Source organism: Acinonyx jubatus, chromosome X (assembly GCF_027475565.1).
Source record: "Acinonyx jubatus isolate Ajub_Pintada_27869175 chromosome X, VMU_Ajub_asm_v1.0, whole genome shotgun sequence".
Lineage (NCBI taxonomy): Eukaryota > Metazoa > Chordata > Mammalia > Carnivora > Felidae > Acinonyx > Acinonyx jubatus.
The window spans coordinates 32087481-32104478 of NC_069389.1; the positions used below are offsets into that span (position 1 = coordinate 32087481).

Genomic DNA, 16998 nt, shown 5'->3' on the forward strand with positions numbered 1-16998 from the left:
TGAGCTGAAGACTGATCCACTCAGGCGCCCCTAGCAGTGTGTATTTTTAAAAGCTGCTCTCCCCTACTGTTTTTCCTTCAGTCTTAGGTAATTGAGGGCAGTATCTTACTTACCTCCTTGGGTATTTACACTTCAAAGACGTGTAAAACTTACTTCTTCAAGGGGCAGAGAAAGAATGTAAGTTTTCTACTAGAAGTTGTAGTGTAGTGTCTTTTGGATGACTTCAGCAGTCCTAATGTAATAGTGAAGACTCATACTTGGGGGCGGGGTGTCTTGTAAAAGGAAGTCTCTGGACTCAGGGTCAAATGGGACATCTTTAGGGTTGGAAATGAGGGAGGGGGCCATTTGGGTTAATAAAGTCATGGAAATATAAGCCCAATTGGATGCTAATTTTGTATAACGGAAACAGGCCTCATCTTAATGTTTTCCCTTCACTGTGATCCGTAGCAGTGATCACTGTTGGAAGGATGGGCACAGTACCAGGCAGTAAATTATCTGTGTGCAGAGGGGAAGCTCCCTGTACAAATATCTGGCTCCAAGGGCCTTTGCCTTCCCTTTTCTCTTTTCCTCCTCACTAGAGGCTTTGACAACCCTGTCACCTTTTCCTTGGTGGCAGGGATGCCTTATGAAGCACATTTCTTGTTTTTTCCCAGTTCATGGGAAAGGTGAGGGGCTCAGGATCTGTGGTACCTCAGACTAATCAAGCATATAGCTCAGATGGATCTTAATTAAGAAGATTATGGGTTTTAAGGTCTTTAGAGATGCTGACCATTTAGTCCATTTCAGCCACCATGAGTAACATTTCATCACCCCTTCTAAAAACAGAACAAAACCCTGCAATTGCCAGTTAGCCTCCCTCTCTCTTTCCTGCTGCATAAAATCTTTCAAAAAGGTTTGAATTTCAGTTAAAATAGTTTCTGATCTGTTTCCACTTCATTTTCTCCCATTACCTTAAAGTTTTGGATGATGTCAGTGTGCACCCTCTTCATAGGCATTTGCTTTCCAGGATGTCCCAATAGACCTTTCCAGGATTTGGGTCTGCCTCCACTAGCCCAATATGTACAAGGTGTTTGGGAAAAGCCCCTGGGCCTCTGGAGTGTAATACCAGAGCCTTGGTATGTTGGTATGCTGCAGCAGTGAGCGATGGCCGGGAACCTTCCATGGGGTTCTACATTTATCAAGGAGCTAGTGCACCTCCTCAGAGTCCTTAGGGGGTGCTGGCAATAGATGTTCAGGAAGTGTATATTTGCCTATTATTATTGTTTTTTTTTTTTTTAGCAATTCTGAACTAGAGATTGACCCATGATAGCTCATCAAGTCAGAGGACAAAGAGCAACAGTACTATGTGAACTGGTGGCACAGAGACCATAGGCCTCTGTTGTGTTTGCCTTTTCACAGGGCCATTGGTTTCCTATTGCGAGGCTATTTCACTCTCTGGGTTAGGACTTACACTCAAGGCACAACCCACAGACTCAGCTGTTTCAGGCAGAGGTTTCCCATCCTCCTCAACTACAGGCAGGAATCCTTTTCTTCTGCCCAGAGCCTCTCCTTGGGCAGTGGCAGTAGCTTTGCAGTTCACTCCACTCTACTTACCTCTCCTTGGACTTGAGGCATAGAAGACCCTTGTACACATTAATAGGTCCTTATAATTAATGGTCTAATCATCTCATTAGACCCTGTGGCCTCCATCAGGCTGCTCTGGGAAGAACATTGAATTATTATAGCAGCTGTGATATTTGGGGTTCATACCACAGGCAACACATGAGAGAGGCAATATATGAAAGAACAGAGCAGTGTAGCAGACCTCCAGTAAGCAGTGTTCCTTTCTCAGATGAGGGTTACCCACCTGAGTTAGGTGGTTTTAAGCAAGTTGCACCTAGATGGCATTCAGTTAACTGCAAGGGCACACATGCAGTCCTGCTGACTACCTCAGTTGTGTGCAGGTCTCAGCCTATCAGTAACCAATGATGAGGCTGGACCAGCCCTTATGGTTTTTATTATGATTGCAAGATGCCCTCAGCAATATCATCAAGAAACTTTGAAACGGACCAGATTTAGTGCTTATAGGTTGTGGAAAGCACACAGCAATGGTGAGAGAGAGTGAGAGTACAGGATTAGGATTTTGTGTGTTCACTCTTTGTGAATTTAAAACATAAGAGCATGAACTTAAAGCACAGGAAGAGAAAAACAAGTAGTCCCAATGTTCAGTTCTCTCTCTAAATCAAAGGAGCAGGAGTAGGGTTATGGGAGTGGGCTGGCTCTTTATCTAGTTGGATAGCAGGCAATATATTCAAGATAGCCATCTTTAAGGTGGATGCCTCTGCGATCAGACCTTAAGTCAGGTGCTTGAATCACAAAAAGGAAAAGCTGTCAGAGCTTGCACTACAGTATCTTATAGGCTTCAGAGTACAGGTTGTTTATCTCCTTGGTTAAACTTACTCCTAGGAATTTTATTATTTTTGAGTAAATTGTAAATGGGATTGTTTCCTGAATTTCTGATAGTTATTAGTATATAGAAATGCAACATTTTTATACATTGATTTTGTATCCTGCAACTATAGTGAATTTGTTCATTAGTTCTGTTTTTTTGATAGTCTTTAGAGTTTTCTATACATAATATGGCATCTACAAATACAGTTTTGCTTTTTCCTTTCCATTTTGAGTGCTTTTTATTTCTTTTTCTGGTCTAATTGTGTAGGACTTCCAAAATTATCTTGAGTAAAAATGGTGATAATGGGCATCCTTATCCTGATCTCACAGGAAAAGTTTTCAGCTTTTCACTATTGAGTATAATGTTTGCTGTGTGCTTGTTATATATAGTCTTTATTAAGTTGAGGTAGGTTTCTGCTATAGTCACTTATTAAGAGTTTTTATCCTAAATGGATGTTGAATTTTGTTGAATGCTCTTGAGATGACATAAGATTTTTATCCTTCGTTTTGTTAAAGTGGTATATTATATTGATTGATTTGCAGATGTTGAACTATCCTTGCATCTCTGGAATAATTCCCACTCATTAATAGTGTATGGTCCATTTAATTTACAGTTTAATACGATTTGCTAATATTGTGTGTGTGTGTGGGGGGGGTCTTACATCTATGCTTATCAGGGATATTGGCCTGTAATTTTCTTTTCATGTGATGTCCTCATCTGGTTTTAATAGCAGGATAATACTGGTCTTATATGAGTTTGGAAATGTTTTGAGAAGGATTTGTATTAATTTTTCTATAAGTGTTTGGTATAATTCACCAGTGAAACCATCTAGTCCTGGACTTTTGTTTGTTGAGAGGTTTTTGATTACTGATCCAGTCTCCTAACTAGTAACTGGTCTGTTCAGACTTTCTCTTTCTTTCATGATTCAGTATTAGTAGGTTGTCTATTTCTAGGAAATTATCCATTTCTTCTAGGTTGTCCAATCTGTTGATGTATAATTGTTCCTAGTATTCTCTTATGATCTTTAGCATTTTTGTGGTATCAGTTGTAACTTTTCTTTATCCTTTCAGAAAACCACCTCCAGGTTTCATTGATCTTTTCAGTTGTCTTTAGTGCCTCTTTTATTTATTTTTTGGTTCATTTGATCTTTGTTACTTCCTTCTGTCTACTAACTTTGGGCTTTTTCTTCTTCATTCCTTGAGGTATAAGGTAGGTTCTGTAGATTTCTTGTTTCTTATTATACACATTTATCAGGAACTTCCCTCTTAGAACCGTTTTTGCTACATCCCATAACTTTTGGCATGTTGTGCTTCCATTTTCATTTGTCTAGACGTATTTTTAAATTTCTTTTGATTTCTTCTTTGACCCATTGGTTGTTCAGGAGCATGTTGTTTAATCTCTACATATTTGTGATTTACTCACTTTATTTCTAGTTTCTTACCATTGTGGTTGGAAAAGATGCTTGATGTGATTTGTCTTAACACTTGTTTTGTGGGGGCGCCTGGGTGGCTCAGTCGGTTGAGTGTCCGACTTTGGCTCAGGTCATGATCTTGCTGTTTATGAGTTCAAGCCCTGCGTTGGGTTCTGTGCTGACAACTCGGAGCCTGGAGCCTGCTTCAGATTCTGTGTCTCCCCTCTCTCTCTCTCTCTCTCTCAAGAATAAACAACAAAAAAAAATAGAAGACTTGTTTTGTGGTCTAATATGTGATCTTGGAGAATGTTCCATGTGTGCTTGAGAAGAATGTGCATTTTGTTGTTTGGGATGGAATGTTCTGTATATATCTGTTAAGTCCATCTGGTCTAATGTGTCAAGGAATATCTTTACCCATTCTTTCACTTTGATCTGTGTTTGTGCTTACATCTGAAGTCTCTGGTAGACAGTATATACATAGGTCTTTTTTATAATCCAGTCATTCACCCTATGTCTTTTGATTGGAGCTTTTAGTCCATTTACATTTAAAGTAATTATTGGTAGGTATGTCCTTATTGCTGTCTTGTTGTTTTCTGGTGGTTCTTCTCTATTCCTTTCTTTTTCTCTTGCTCACTTCCCTTGTGACTTGATGACTTTCTTTAGTGTTACACAAAAAATATAAAGAAAGGAATCCAAGCATATCTGTTACAGGTTTTTGGTTTGTGGTAACCATGAGGTTCATAATAGTACATTCTATGGAGATAGACTACATTTTTATAATTTTGTTATGATGGGATGAAGTCCATTATATTTCAGCTCACTCATCAATTCTGCTTCATCCATTCTGTTATTGAACCCCTCTAGTGTATTTTTAGTTCAATTATTGTATTCTTTAATTCTGTAACTTCTAGTTACTTAAGGTCACCAGCTGCATTAGCCTCTAACAAGAGAGTCAGCTTATATATATTTTTAAATATTTATTTTGAGAGAGAGAGTGCAAGCTGGGGAGGGGCAGAGAGGGGGAGGGAAAGAGAGAATCCCAAGCAGGCTCCATGCCCAGCATGGAGCCCAACATGGGGCTCAATCTCACAATGGCTAGATCATGACCTGAGCTGAAATCAAGAGTCGGATGCTCCACTGACCGAGCCACCCAAGTGTCCCAGTGTATATTTTGAAGCTATGAAGTCAGGCATTGACTTCTGTACTCTAGCTAGGTAAGCCCTAGATGGCACCTTTCAATGCAAGGCTGTTTCCTCACCATTGAAAGTCTATTATTTAGTGTAGCCTTCTTCATTGTCTTAGTTAGAGCTTCTGGGTAATTTGCTGCAGCTCCCATATCAGCACTTGCTGCTTCACCTTGCACTTTCATGGAATTGGAAGTTGGCTCCTTGATCAACCTCTGCTGGCCTCCAACTTTTTTTTTTTTTTACAGCTGCCTCATCTCTCTCAGCCTGCATAGAATTGGAGAGAGTTGGGGCCTTGTTCTGGATTAGGCTTTGTCATAAGGGAATGTTATGTTATTTGTGTGTTCAATGGACAAGCACTTTCAATTTCCTTCAAGAAAACCTAGCTTTTGGCCTGTCTTGGCTTTTGACAGGATTTGTGTTTGATTTAAAGTGAGAGATGTGTCAGTCTTATTTTCACTTGAACACTTTAGGAGAACATATTTAACGTTTAAGTTTACCCCCCCTTTCTATAGGTGCATTTTGTGGCACCCCAAAACAATACAATAATGATATCAAAGATCACTGATTACTGTAACAAATACAATAACGAAGTTTGAAATATTCTGAGAGTTACCAAAATGTGACAGGGACACAACTGCTGTTGAAAAGATAGCACTGATAGGCTTACTCAACACAGTGTTGCCACAAATTTTCAATTTATAAGAAACACAATAGCTGTGAAATGTGATAATACAGGAGTATTGCCTGTACTTGTTCAGGAAAGGGAGAAGCCTTGTGAGCACTGGGTATAAATGCTTCTGGGCCCTTTCATCAATACAAACCCAGTTCCAAACTTTATTATGTTCTAAGCTGGTTAATCAGATTGTAGGACATGTTTATCCTCCTCCTTCCAATTATGAAATCTGAGCAACTGGAATAGAATTTGACTATTCATAAATGGCAGTGAGAAAATTCACAACAGAAAAGCACACATTTTATAAAAGGACAATACTGTACATACAAAATTTTGTTCTGAAACTTACCTACTGTAATGAAACATTTACCTTTTGGGGCTCCTCCCTCTGAAATGGTTCAGACCTCTCTTCAGATTCCATTCATTATTTGTATAATTTTAACCTTCTCTAAAACTACTGTGACCTTTAATGATTACTCATTAAACAAAATTCCTCTTCTCTCTAAAAGCACTGCTTTACAATGTCTTGTAATCATATGCTCATCTTTTGGCTGCTTTCATTAAAAAAGACCACTTATATAGCTTACAGAGATATAAACTGGGGCTTTTTGTTTGAATAACAATTATAATATTAGTCCTTACTTCCTGTGAATTTTCATGTGATTCTAAGTCTAGTTCCCCAAAAAATAAATATGTATTACCTTTTTATTCAGATAATGTTACTTTGATCTGTAAAATGAGCCAGCTTGCTTTTGACTACACATTTTTCTAGAAAAATGGCCAAACGGGTTCAGAATATCTTATGGATCAAGGCAGATTGCTTTTTGGCTTGCTGTGCATGCCTGGTCTCTTATGTGTTAAATAATCTTGGGTTTATTATTAGGTATCCTCTCTCTGCCTTCATTTCCTCATCTTCGAGTGGGAATGATAGTTACACCTTTATTGCTAGGTGAGGATTGAGTTACTATAGATTAAAAAAAAAAAATCTGGTTTTATACTTTTTGTCTAAGCTTTGTAACACTTAAAAATATAAGTTGATTATTTTAGGCTGTAGGTTATTTCCCAGGATGCCACATAAACCAGAGAAATGTAATTATAAAAGCCAAGCATGAAAAAAAAAATCATTTTCATGTGCATTATTGATGCTTAATTATCCCAAAGTGTAGGACAGTGTAAAAAGAGAGCCACTTTTTATTGTATTTATCTAAGGTTAGCATTATATAATTGTTTGAAATCACTGTCTCCCCCATTTAATATTATCCACAAAAACCAAATACATATGATTTGAGAGATTAGGAGGAAACAGAGAAAATTGTCATTGTCAGATAAAATTGACCACAAATAAGATATTTGATAGGTCTCCAAAATAAATTATTAGTAAATTACAATTTTAGTTGATACAAAATAGATGTAAAACATCCTCTTAATTATATAAAATATTCATAGTGATTATACCTTTGGGATATGATTTATATTTTTTTAGATGTTTATATAATCAAAAATAAAGTTGGCCATCCTAAAAGTGGTAATTTTATACAAAAAGTTAATAGTGTACACATACAGAAGCACATTTACTTTTTTTTCCTAAATGTCCTAAATTTTGACCTGTGATTTAATTTGTATTCATGAAATAAATGAATCACTTGACAATTTAAGGTTTTGGTACTGTCCTAAAATAAATGCTGTATTCTTGGGGTGTGCTATTTCTACTTATGGCTTAATATTGAACCTTATATATTTTCATCTGTACATAGCCTTTAGTAGTAGACCATACAATATTATGCCCAAATTTATCTTAGAATCACAGAATGTTGGAGTAATGTACCTTTTAAATGACCTAGTTCAGGGGCACCTGGGTGGCTCAGTTGGTTAAATGTCCAACTTTGGCTCAGGTCACCCTGTCACAGTTAGTGGGTTCAAGTCCCTGCGTGGGGCTCTATGTTGACAGCTCAGAGCCTGCTTCGGATTCTGTGTCTCCCATGCTCTCTCTGCCTCTCAAAAATGAATAAACATTAAAAAAAATTAAAAAAACGATCTAGTTCAGGGGTGGAACACAGATGGCTTTGAGTCATTTTTATGCCCACCATACTTTCAAAGCCTGTGTGTGAGGGGATTCATGATGGCAGCATAGGAAGACCTAGAACTCACTTCTTCCCATGAATACCACAAATTTACAGATATAGAGCTTTGGGGTTTTGTTTTGTAAAGGACCTGAGAACTAGATGAACTGCACCTCCATGACAAAAGAGATGTATCAAGAAGGGGAAGTGAAGTAGAGACATGGCCTCACCTGGGAACCCACCCCTGATGTAGTAACCCCACAACCAGTACTCTCCATTGAAGAGTTGAAGGGATTATATCCCACATCAGAAATCCCAACCCTGAGGGCCAGCACTGGAGAGGTGAACCCCTAAAATGTCCAGTTTTGAAAATCAATGGAGATTAAGACCAGGAGAATCATAGAACTGTGGGAAATGGAGATTCTGCTCTTAAACCCACTTGCCCTGATAGCCAGCATCCAAGCAACAGACTGAAACGTACCTAGACCACACTGAGGCAGACCCACTTACTAATTTTAAAGTGGCTACAGGAGAAGCAGGAACCCGTAGGGACATTGCCAGCCAGCACTTCATCCTCACAAAGACACTATTTTTGCAATCTCATCCTAACTTGCTTATGATGGAGCTGACAGTCATCATATTTGGTGCTCATGCTCTAAATAGTAGAATTAATAACTACCCTTCTTAAATTATTCCAAGCTAAAGAGGAAGGAACACTTACTAATTTTACGAGGCCAGCATTGCCGTAATATCAAAATCAGAAAAAAACCACAAAATTACATGCCAGTATCTCTGATGAACATAGATGTAAAAATCCTCAACATATGAGCTAAGTTCAACAATACACTAAAAAGACCAAACATCATAACCAAGTGGGATTCATTCCAGGCATGCAGGGATGATTCAATGCTCACAAATAAATCAATGTGATACACCATATTAATAAATTGAAGGATAAAAATCATATGATTAAAATAGACAAAAAGCATTTGACATAATTCAACATTCATTTATGATTAAAAACTCAGCAGAACGGGTATGGAGGGACTGTACCTCAACATAATAAAGGCCATATATGATAAAATCCACAGCAAACATAATACTCAATGGTGAAAAGCTGAAACCTTTTCCTGTTGATCAAGAAGACAAGGATGCCCACTGTTACCACTTTTATTCAATGTGGTATCAGAAGTCCTAACCACACCAAGTAGACAAGAAATTAAAGGTATCTAAATTATAATGGAGTAAAGCTTTCACTACTTGCAGATGATGTGATACTATATATAAAGACTCCACCAAAAAAACTATTAGAATAAATGAATTCAGTAAAGTTGCAGGATGCAAAATTAATATACAGAAATCTATTACATTTCTATACACTAAATAAGAAAGCAGAAAGAGGGATTAAGAAAACATTCCCGTTTACAATTGAATCAAAAAAGAATACTGTACCTATGAACTTAACCAAGGAAGTAAAAGACCTGTACTCTGAAAACTTTAAGACATTGAAATAAATTGAAGACAACAAAAGTAAACAGAAAGATATACTATGCTCATGGAGTGGAAGAATACTGTTAAAATGTCCATACTACCCACAGCGAAAATACCAATAGCATTTTTCAAGAAACGTTCACAAATAATCCTAAAATTTGTATGAACCACAAAAGATCCCAGATAGCCAAATCAACCTTAAGAAAGAACAAAAAAGCTGGAGTGTCGTGATCTCTGATTTCAAACTATACTACAAAGCTATAGTAATCAAAACAGTATGGTATTGGCACAAAGACACATAGATCAATAGAACAGAATAGATAGCCTAGAAATAAACCCACACTACATGGTCAATTATGACAAAGAAGACAAGATCATACAGTGGCAAAAAGACAGCCTCTTCAATAAATAGTGTTGTGGATACTGGACAGCTACATGCAAAAGAAGCTGGAGCACATTCTTATACCATATACAAAAATCAACTCAAAATGAATTAAAGAATCTAAGACCTAAAACCATAAAACTACAAGAAAACTTAGGTAGTGTAAGCTCTGTGATGTCAGTCTTAGCAATTTTTGTTTTTGATCGGTCTCCTCTGGCAAGGGCAACAAAAGCAAAATTAACAGGGGCACCTGGGTGCCTCCGTTGGTTAAGCATCTGACTCTTGATCTCAGCTCATGTCTTGATCTCAGAGTCATGAATTCAAGCCCCGTATCAGGCCCTTCATTGGACTCCACACTGGGTGTGAAGCTTACTTTAAAAAAAGCAAAATAAACAAATGGGACTACATCAAGCTAAAAAGCTTTCACACAGCAAAATAAACCCAACAAAACGAAAAGACAACCTACTGAATGGGAGAAGATATTTGGAAATGATGTATCTTTTTTTTTTTAATTAAAACATTTTATTTTTGAGGGAGAGAGAGAGTGTAAGTGGCTAAGGGCAGAAGGAGAGGGAGACACAGAATCTGAAGCAGGCTATAGGCTCTGAGCTGTCAGCACAGAGCCCTACACAGGGCTCCAACTCACAAACCGTGCAATCATGACCTGAGCGGAAGTTGGATGCTCAAGGAACTGAACCACCCAGGCACCCCTGGAAATGATATATCTGATAAAGGGTTGATATCTAAAATATATAAACAACTCATACAACTCAATAACAACACAGAAAAACCCATTTAAAAAATAGGCAGATGACCTGTGTAGACATTTTTCCAAAGAAGACCTATACATGGCCAACAGATACATGAAAAAATGTTCAGCATCACTCACCATCAGGGAAATGCAAATCAAAACCACAAATGCAATACCACTTCACACCTGCCTGTATGGCTAGTATCAGAAAGACAAGAATAACAAGTATTGGTGAGGGTGTACACTGTTGGTGGGAATGTAAATTGTTGCAGCTACTATAGAAAACAATATGGAGGTTCCTCAAAAAAATTACAAATAGAACTACCGTATCATCCAACAAGTCCACTTCTGGGTATTTATCTGAAGAAAATGAGAATACTAGTTCAAAAAGATATATGGACCCCTATGTTCACTGCAGCTTTACAACAGCAACCTAAGTGTCTATCCATAAGTGAATGGATAAAGATGTAGTATATATATACACAGTGGACTTTTAATCATAGAAAAGAATGAAATTTCACCATTTGTGACAACATGGATGGACCTAGAAGATACTATGCTAAGTGAAATAAGTCAGACAGCAAATGGCAAATGCCATATGATTTCACTTACATGTGGAATCAAGACAAGACAACAGAAACAGACTCCTAAAAACACAGAACTGGTAGTTGCCAGAGGGCAGGAGGACAGATGAAACAGGTGAAGGGGATTAATAGATACAACTTCCAGTTATAAAATAAGCCATGGGGATGTAGTGTATAGCATAAGGGAATATTGTCGATAATATTAGAATGACTTTCATGAAAGATGGTAACTAGACCTGTCATGATCATTTTGTAATGTACAAAAGTTTCAAATCGCTATTGTACACCTGAAACTAATGTCAGTTATAATCTAAAAAAAATAAGAGTGATAGAAAACAAAACCAAAAGCGTCAGAAATATCCTGGTAAAATGAAGTGAAGGATTGAAGTAAAATCTCACAAATAAGAACTAATAAAGTCCACTGAACAAGTGTGGGATTTCTTAGCTGCACATTGGAAGCTGTAGGACCATGGAATACTACCTAGATTTATGAAGTGGAAAAAAAATAGCTACAACCTGAGACTGAAATATCATTATGGTAACATTTACCAGTCAGGGTGAAGGAAAGCTATTCACAGAGCTGTACAATTTTATAGACTATTTCCCATGTGTCTCATGTATGGAAAATTTTCAGAAAGGACTACTCAATTACAAAATAAATCAGAACAGCAACTTCAAAATCAGGGAAGATGGAGAAAAAATAGTAATGAGCAATGAATCTTGCAGTGTATGTATAATTAAGTCTGAGTGGATGATGATCTAGTGACTAGGAATTGGTAATGTAAATGCTAAATTTTTTTTTTAAAAAGCCTTTGTAAGTAAGTAAAGTATATAACTATAAAACAAGCAGCTTTAGTGCCCTGAGTCTTATTTTTAACCAGATTCATAGATTTATGTTAATGCCATGCTATCATGGGACATCTGGCAATACAATCCCCAGTCTAGTCCAACTCCCTCTATTTGCCCATTTGGATAATGGCCTGGTTCCCTTCCTTGATGCCATATATTTACTATCAGTGACTTGTAGTGCCTGCAAATAAATAGGATTGTGAGAAAAGCACTTACTGGTTAAGTTTAAACGTTGAAAAAATAGTCAATAGCATTAGGATTAGGGGTAGTCTCCTTACGGGATAGATTAACCAGTGAATTTGAGGCGGAGATTTGATATACAAAAATTGTAATAACTACTATTTGTTTATATGTCTGGGACTTAGTTAGACATGTTATATATGTTATCTCATATGATGCTTAGATAGCCTGTAAAGTACAGGTTAGTATTATCCTGCTTTTCAGGTGAGGAACCTAACGCTTACAAAGAGTAACTTGTCCAGGTCTCACAGCTAGTAATTGGGTCAGGTTGCCTTTTTGTGTTTTCAGTATTTCCCCCCAAATAGTAAAGATTTGAACTACTAGTCCTGGTGTCTTTCAGGAGTATAGTCTATGTTAGGAAATAACCTAACACAATTTCTTCACTAGCCTGAGCTTTCTACTAGGGGCAATGTGTAATTACAACATTCAGTGAATATCTGTGTACTAAACTTTGGGGGTGGAGAGGGAGTTGAAGGTCTGGTGGAAAGAGACCTCAAACACAACCATGAGAAAACAAAGCATTCATCTGTAAAGTGTTTAACTACTGAAAGCCTATAATAGCCTAACATAGCACATACCATTAATGATGATGGGGTTTCACATCTCACTGAGAAACTTCATAATTGGACATAGAAAATGTTATGTGACATTTTTAAGGGAAGATTATTTGGTTTAAGTGTGAAATAGGAAATCTCTCATGCTTTGTTTTTCCTTCTAAAATGTCATAGCTGGGGGTGCCTGGGTGGCTCAGTCAGTTAAGTGTTCGACTTCAGCCCAGGTCATGATCTCACAGTTTGTGAGTTTGAGCCCCACATTGGGATCTGTGCTGACTGACAGCTCAGAGCCTGGAGCCTGCTTCGGATTCAGTGTCTTCCTCTCTATCTGCCCCTCTCCTGCTCCTGCTCTGTCTCTCAAAAATAAATAAATGCTAAAAAAAAAAAAAAAAAGAAAAGAAAAAAAAAAAAGAAAAGGTCATAGCTGAAAACATAACTAACTCCCCAGGCTTGAAAAGATTCTTGGGTTCTGACTGACCATTTTACAGAGGATCCAGAATGAACACTGTAACTTATTTCTCATTTCTTGTCATGAAATATATAGGCTGTAGGTCCTTTGAACCAACAAATCTGGTTTTGGTTTTTGGGTCATTATGTTAAGAGCATCCAGACATTGGTTCTTTTGATATTTCCCATCTTTTGATCATACTGATTTTTAATATGTCTTTTATTTTCAGAAGGAGTTTTGGAACACCTACACAAAAGCCCAACAAGGAGAGAGTAACCGAGGAAGTGACTGGTTTCAGTTTTACCTTACCTTTCCATTAATCTTTGGCCTCTTCATTATCCTTCTTGTCATTTTCCTAATTTGGAGATGCTTCCTCAGAAACAAAACTCGCAGACAGACAGTAACTGAAGGCCACATTCCTTTCCCTCAGCACCTTAATATTATCACTCCGCCTCCCCCACCAGATGAAGTGTTTGATAGCAGTGGATTGTCACCAGGCTTCCTGGAATATGTAGTTGGGCGCTCAGATTCTGTCTCCACTCGCCTATCCAACTGCGATCCTCCACCCACCTATGAGGAAGCCACTGGCCAGGTGACCCTCCAGAGGAGTGAAACAGAACCTCATTTAGACCCACCCCCAGAGTATGAGGACATCATCAATTCCAACTCAGCCAGTGCCATTGCCATGGTGCCTGTGGTCACCACCATCAAATGAAACTGTAACCTTTTTACTATAATCATTTTTAAAATACTAATGAAAGAACTTTCTAGCACTTTACCACTACATAAATGTGCATTGACTTATTGTATTGGACTCTGACAGCATACCACTTCACATTTTCTGATTTGATTTTCATTAGATTTGTTTCCGACTATAAAATCATTATCCATGCTCATTTTTGCTAATCAAAATATGTGAAGAGGGAAAAACATATTAGTGGAGGTCTTTATGTGATGTGATGAGGTACACATATGTGTGTATGTATTTCTATGCATACATATGTGTATGCACATCAGCCCAGTATATGTGCAAGTGTCTTAAAAAGCCATTAACTTCTGTCTAAATCACCTATAAAGAGAACATTACTCACCAAAATAAGGCAGGGGGGGGACAGCAACAACTTGTACCATAGCCAGCCACATGCTGTTGAATTTTGAAAATAAGATGAACTTAGTATGTTTTCTAATTCTTACTGGCTTTTGTTAACCTTTTTCTTCAGCTACCTTAAAAAATGCATGTAATCCACCTTGATTTTAGAAACACCTCAAAAGGAGAGAGGGAAGGCACAATAAATGATAATTTACTTATAGTATATAGCAAGAATACCATTGGTCATTAGTGGCATTTGGGTAGTTTGGAGGAATGATTTTGTTATTGTTGACTGCCTTCCCCTTAACTCCTAAAATTAAACACTGTTTGCTTAGTGTCTGAATAGCTCATGCTATTTGTATTAACATCTTGGTTAAATACAGAGAGGATCTCCTGGCAGCAGGATAGTTTCTAGTTATATGTATTAATGACAGGGAAGAGATACAGATTTCTCATTTGCGACCATAATTATTTTCTTTTTGCTGTTTCAGTGCCTTTTACTCTACTGTCTACTCCTTCTCTTACCACCACAGAATTTGTAAGAACCCAAGAATTTAGTAAAAATCTTGAAATTATCTTCTTAGTTTTTATATAGACTGAAGTCTTTGCTTCAAGATGATTAGGAGGCGTTTTCCATTAAATTAAGAACTATGATTTTTATATTGCTCTCCAATTGGTGGAGGAAGATTGCAAAGTCTGTTGTGCCAGGTGCACATAGTTTCACATATTTTCATTGTTGCTATTTCATTTTGTATTTTCATCAAATTTTTTAAAGTGCAGGATATTTACTTTGCTCTTGGAGTAAAGGGAACAGGCTATGAATGAACTGCCAACAGAAACTGGTGCAGAAAGGAAAAGAGGGCTGTTCCATTAATATAGGCACTGATGGAAAATTCATTCTGTTGGTCAGGGAAATATCCCTGCCACTCCCAAGCCTCCTTAGTGTTGGATAAAATGGTTAATGAAGCAGAAGGAGTACAGGTTTTGTAAGTGTCAGTCATATCCTGCCACCTCCATCTCCATCCCTACAGACCGCCCCCCTCCAGTCCTTCCCTGGAACCCAAGGAAGGAGGAATGCTGGGGGGAAACCCTGAACCAGGAGTCAGATGACCCGAATTCTAATCCTGTTCTCTAAAAAAGGTACTTGCCCTGGTACCGTGGGAAAGACCCATATCTACACCTCAGATTCTTGAACTCTGAAACGGATAATGTCATTTATCCTGCCCTTCTCCAGGGGCTTTAAAAGGATCTAATGAGATGGTGTGTATGAAAATAATTCTTTAGATGTGAAGAGCTGTCTGCGTGTAAGGTCATAGCATTGCTCTTATTGTGCTTAAGGGAGAATTTTCTCCCTGTTTTCCTAAAATTTATCAGAGGTTTCACATAGTGAGAAGTAGAGTAGACTGATCCATAAATGGCTAACATGTTCCTGATCCGAGTGTCTTGCTATTAAACTTCTGTCACTCTGGTCTATCCCAGTGCTGTGCCAATTTAAGAGACGACAGCCAGCTTATCACAAACAGGATTAAGAAGATATTGGAAAGGAAACTAAGATGTATGTGTTTAAGATGTATGTAGTTAATAGGTTTCATATCTTTCCTGAACTAAGAATTAATAAATCTTGACCCTCATCTCAGTAGAAATGACAATATTAATTTGAATTTGGCCATGAGCACATGGTAACTTTTGGCTTCTAGTTGTAGCTGAAAGTGGGAGTGTTTGATCCAGTGACGTGGGGGGGGGGGCTATTTTGGCTCTTTTTTAAAGGAAAATTAAGGTTCCTTTTTTATGGGCTTTTTTTTTTTTTTTTTTTTTGATTATTAACATTAGGCCTTACCTTAAACCAGCAGTTTTTAAAGTGTGGCCGGCCCATGAACCCCTGGGAGCCCTTGAGAGAATTTTAGGACATCTGTGAGATCAAAACTATTTTCATAATAATGCACAGGCATTAGTTGTCTTTTCACTCAAAAAGAAGTTGAAAATGCAAAACAATGCCATTTCCCAGAAATCTTTTTTTCTGTTTTAGGAAATATAGGTATTTTCTTAAAAATGTTATTTATGTTAGCATGTAATAGACTTTCATTTTTAAATAAATGCTTACAGTTTTTTTTTAGTTTTATTTTCTAATATGGCAAATATTGATGGCTATAAACTCTATAAACAAAAGCTCTTTGGCATCCCGATCTCTAATAAATTTTAAAGAGTATAAAGGGGTCTGGAGACCCAAAGTTTTAGAATTACAGGGTCAGACAAAGGAACAGGATGTTCTGTTACTATGTATATACTTGCAACTTTATCTTACATTTTAAAGTCTTGATATTGGATTTAATGCTGCCTCTTAATGATACCTGAATTGCAGTATAAGAATGGATATTGATTCTTGAAGCAAAAGCCAAACGCTTCATCAGTTGATACAGCTTTTTGGCCTGTTGGTCCAAGACAACACACTACTCTGTAGTGATACTGATACCAGCCACAGATCTCTGGCAGCATTTGTGTGATAAAGACAGGATAACAAAATACCACTTTCTTCAAGAAACATTTCTTAGTTCGTTTTGTTTGATTTTGATTTGGGTTTTACATTTTTCAAAACCCTTTTTGCTACCCCTTCTGGTTTTATAAACTGAGTTTCTTAACATTTGTTATAATTAAAGTGGCTTGTCTGGAATAATATTTTTTTTATGCTTTTGCCTTTCTTACATGATTGATATTACATTCACCTTTGGTCGTTTTTAATAAAGGTTTATTTTTGCAGATATATTCAGTACCTTTCTTAAGCAGTAATTAAGTTGAATCAACCAGTTTGCATTTAAACGAGAGAATGGGCTTCATAGTCTTCCAATGGAA

At 37.4% G+C, this 16998-nt stretch overlaps 1 protein-coding gene across 3 annotated transcripts in view; it reads left to right on the forward strand.

Annotated features, from left to right (window-relative positions):
- PRRG1 (proline rich and Gla domain 1) overlaps positions 1 to 15884 on the forward strand; it is a 306130-nt gene extending 290246 nt beyond the window's left edge. For all 3 annotated transcript variants that reach the window (XM_027054179.2, XM_027054180.2, XM_027054181.2), the window contains exon 4: positions 13291 to 15884. In XM_027054179.2, the coding sequence (XP_026909980.1) occupies positions 13291 to 13776 (486 nt within the window). In that variant the 3' untranslated portion in view covers positions 13777 to 15884. The remainder of the gene's footprint in view (positions 1 to 13290) is intronic.
- The last annotated feature ends 1114 nt before the right edge of the window (positions 15885 to 16998 follow it).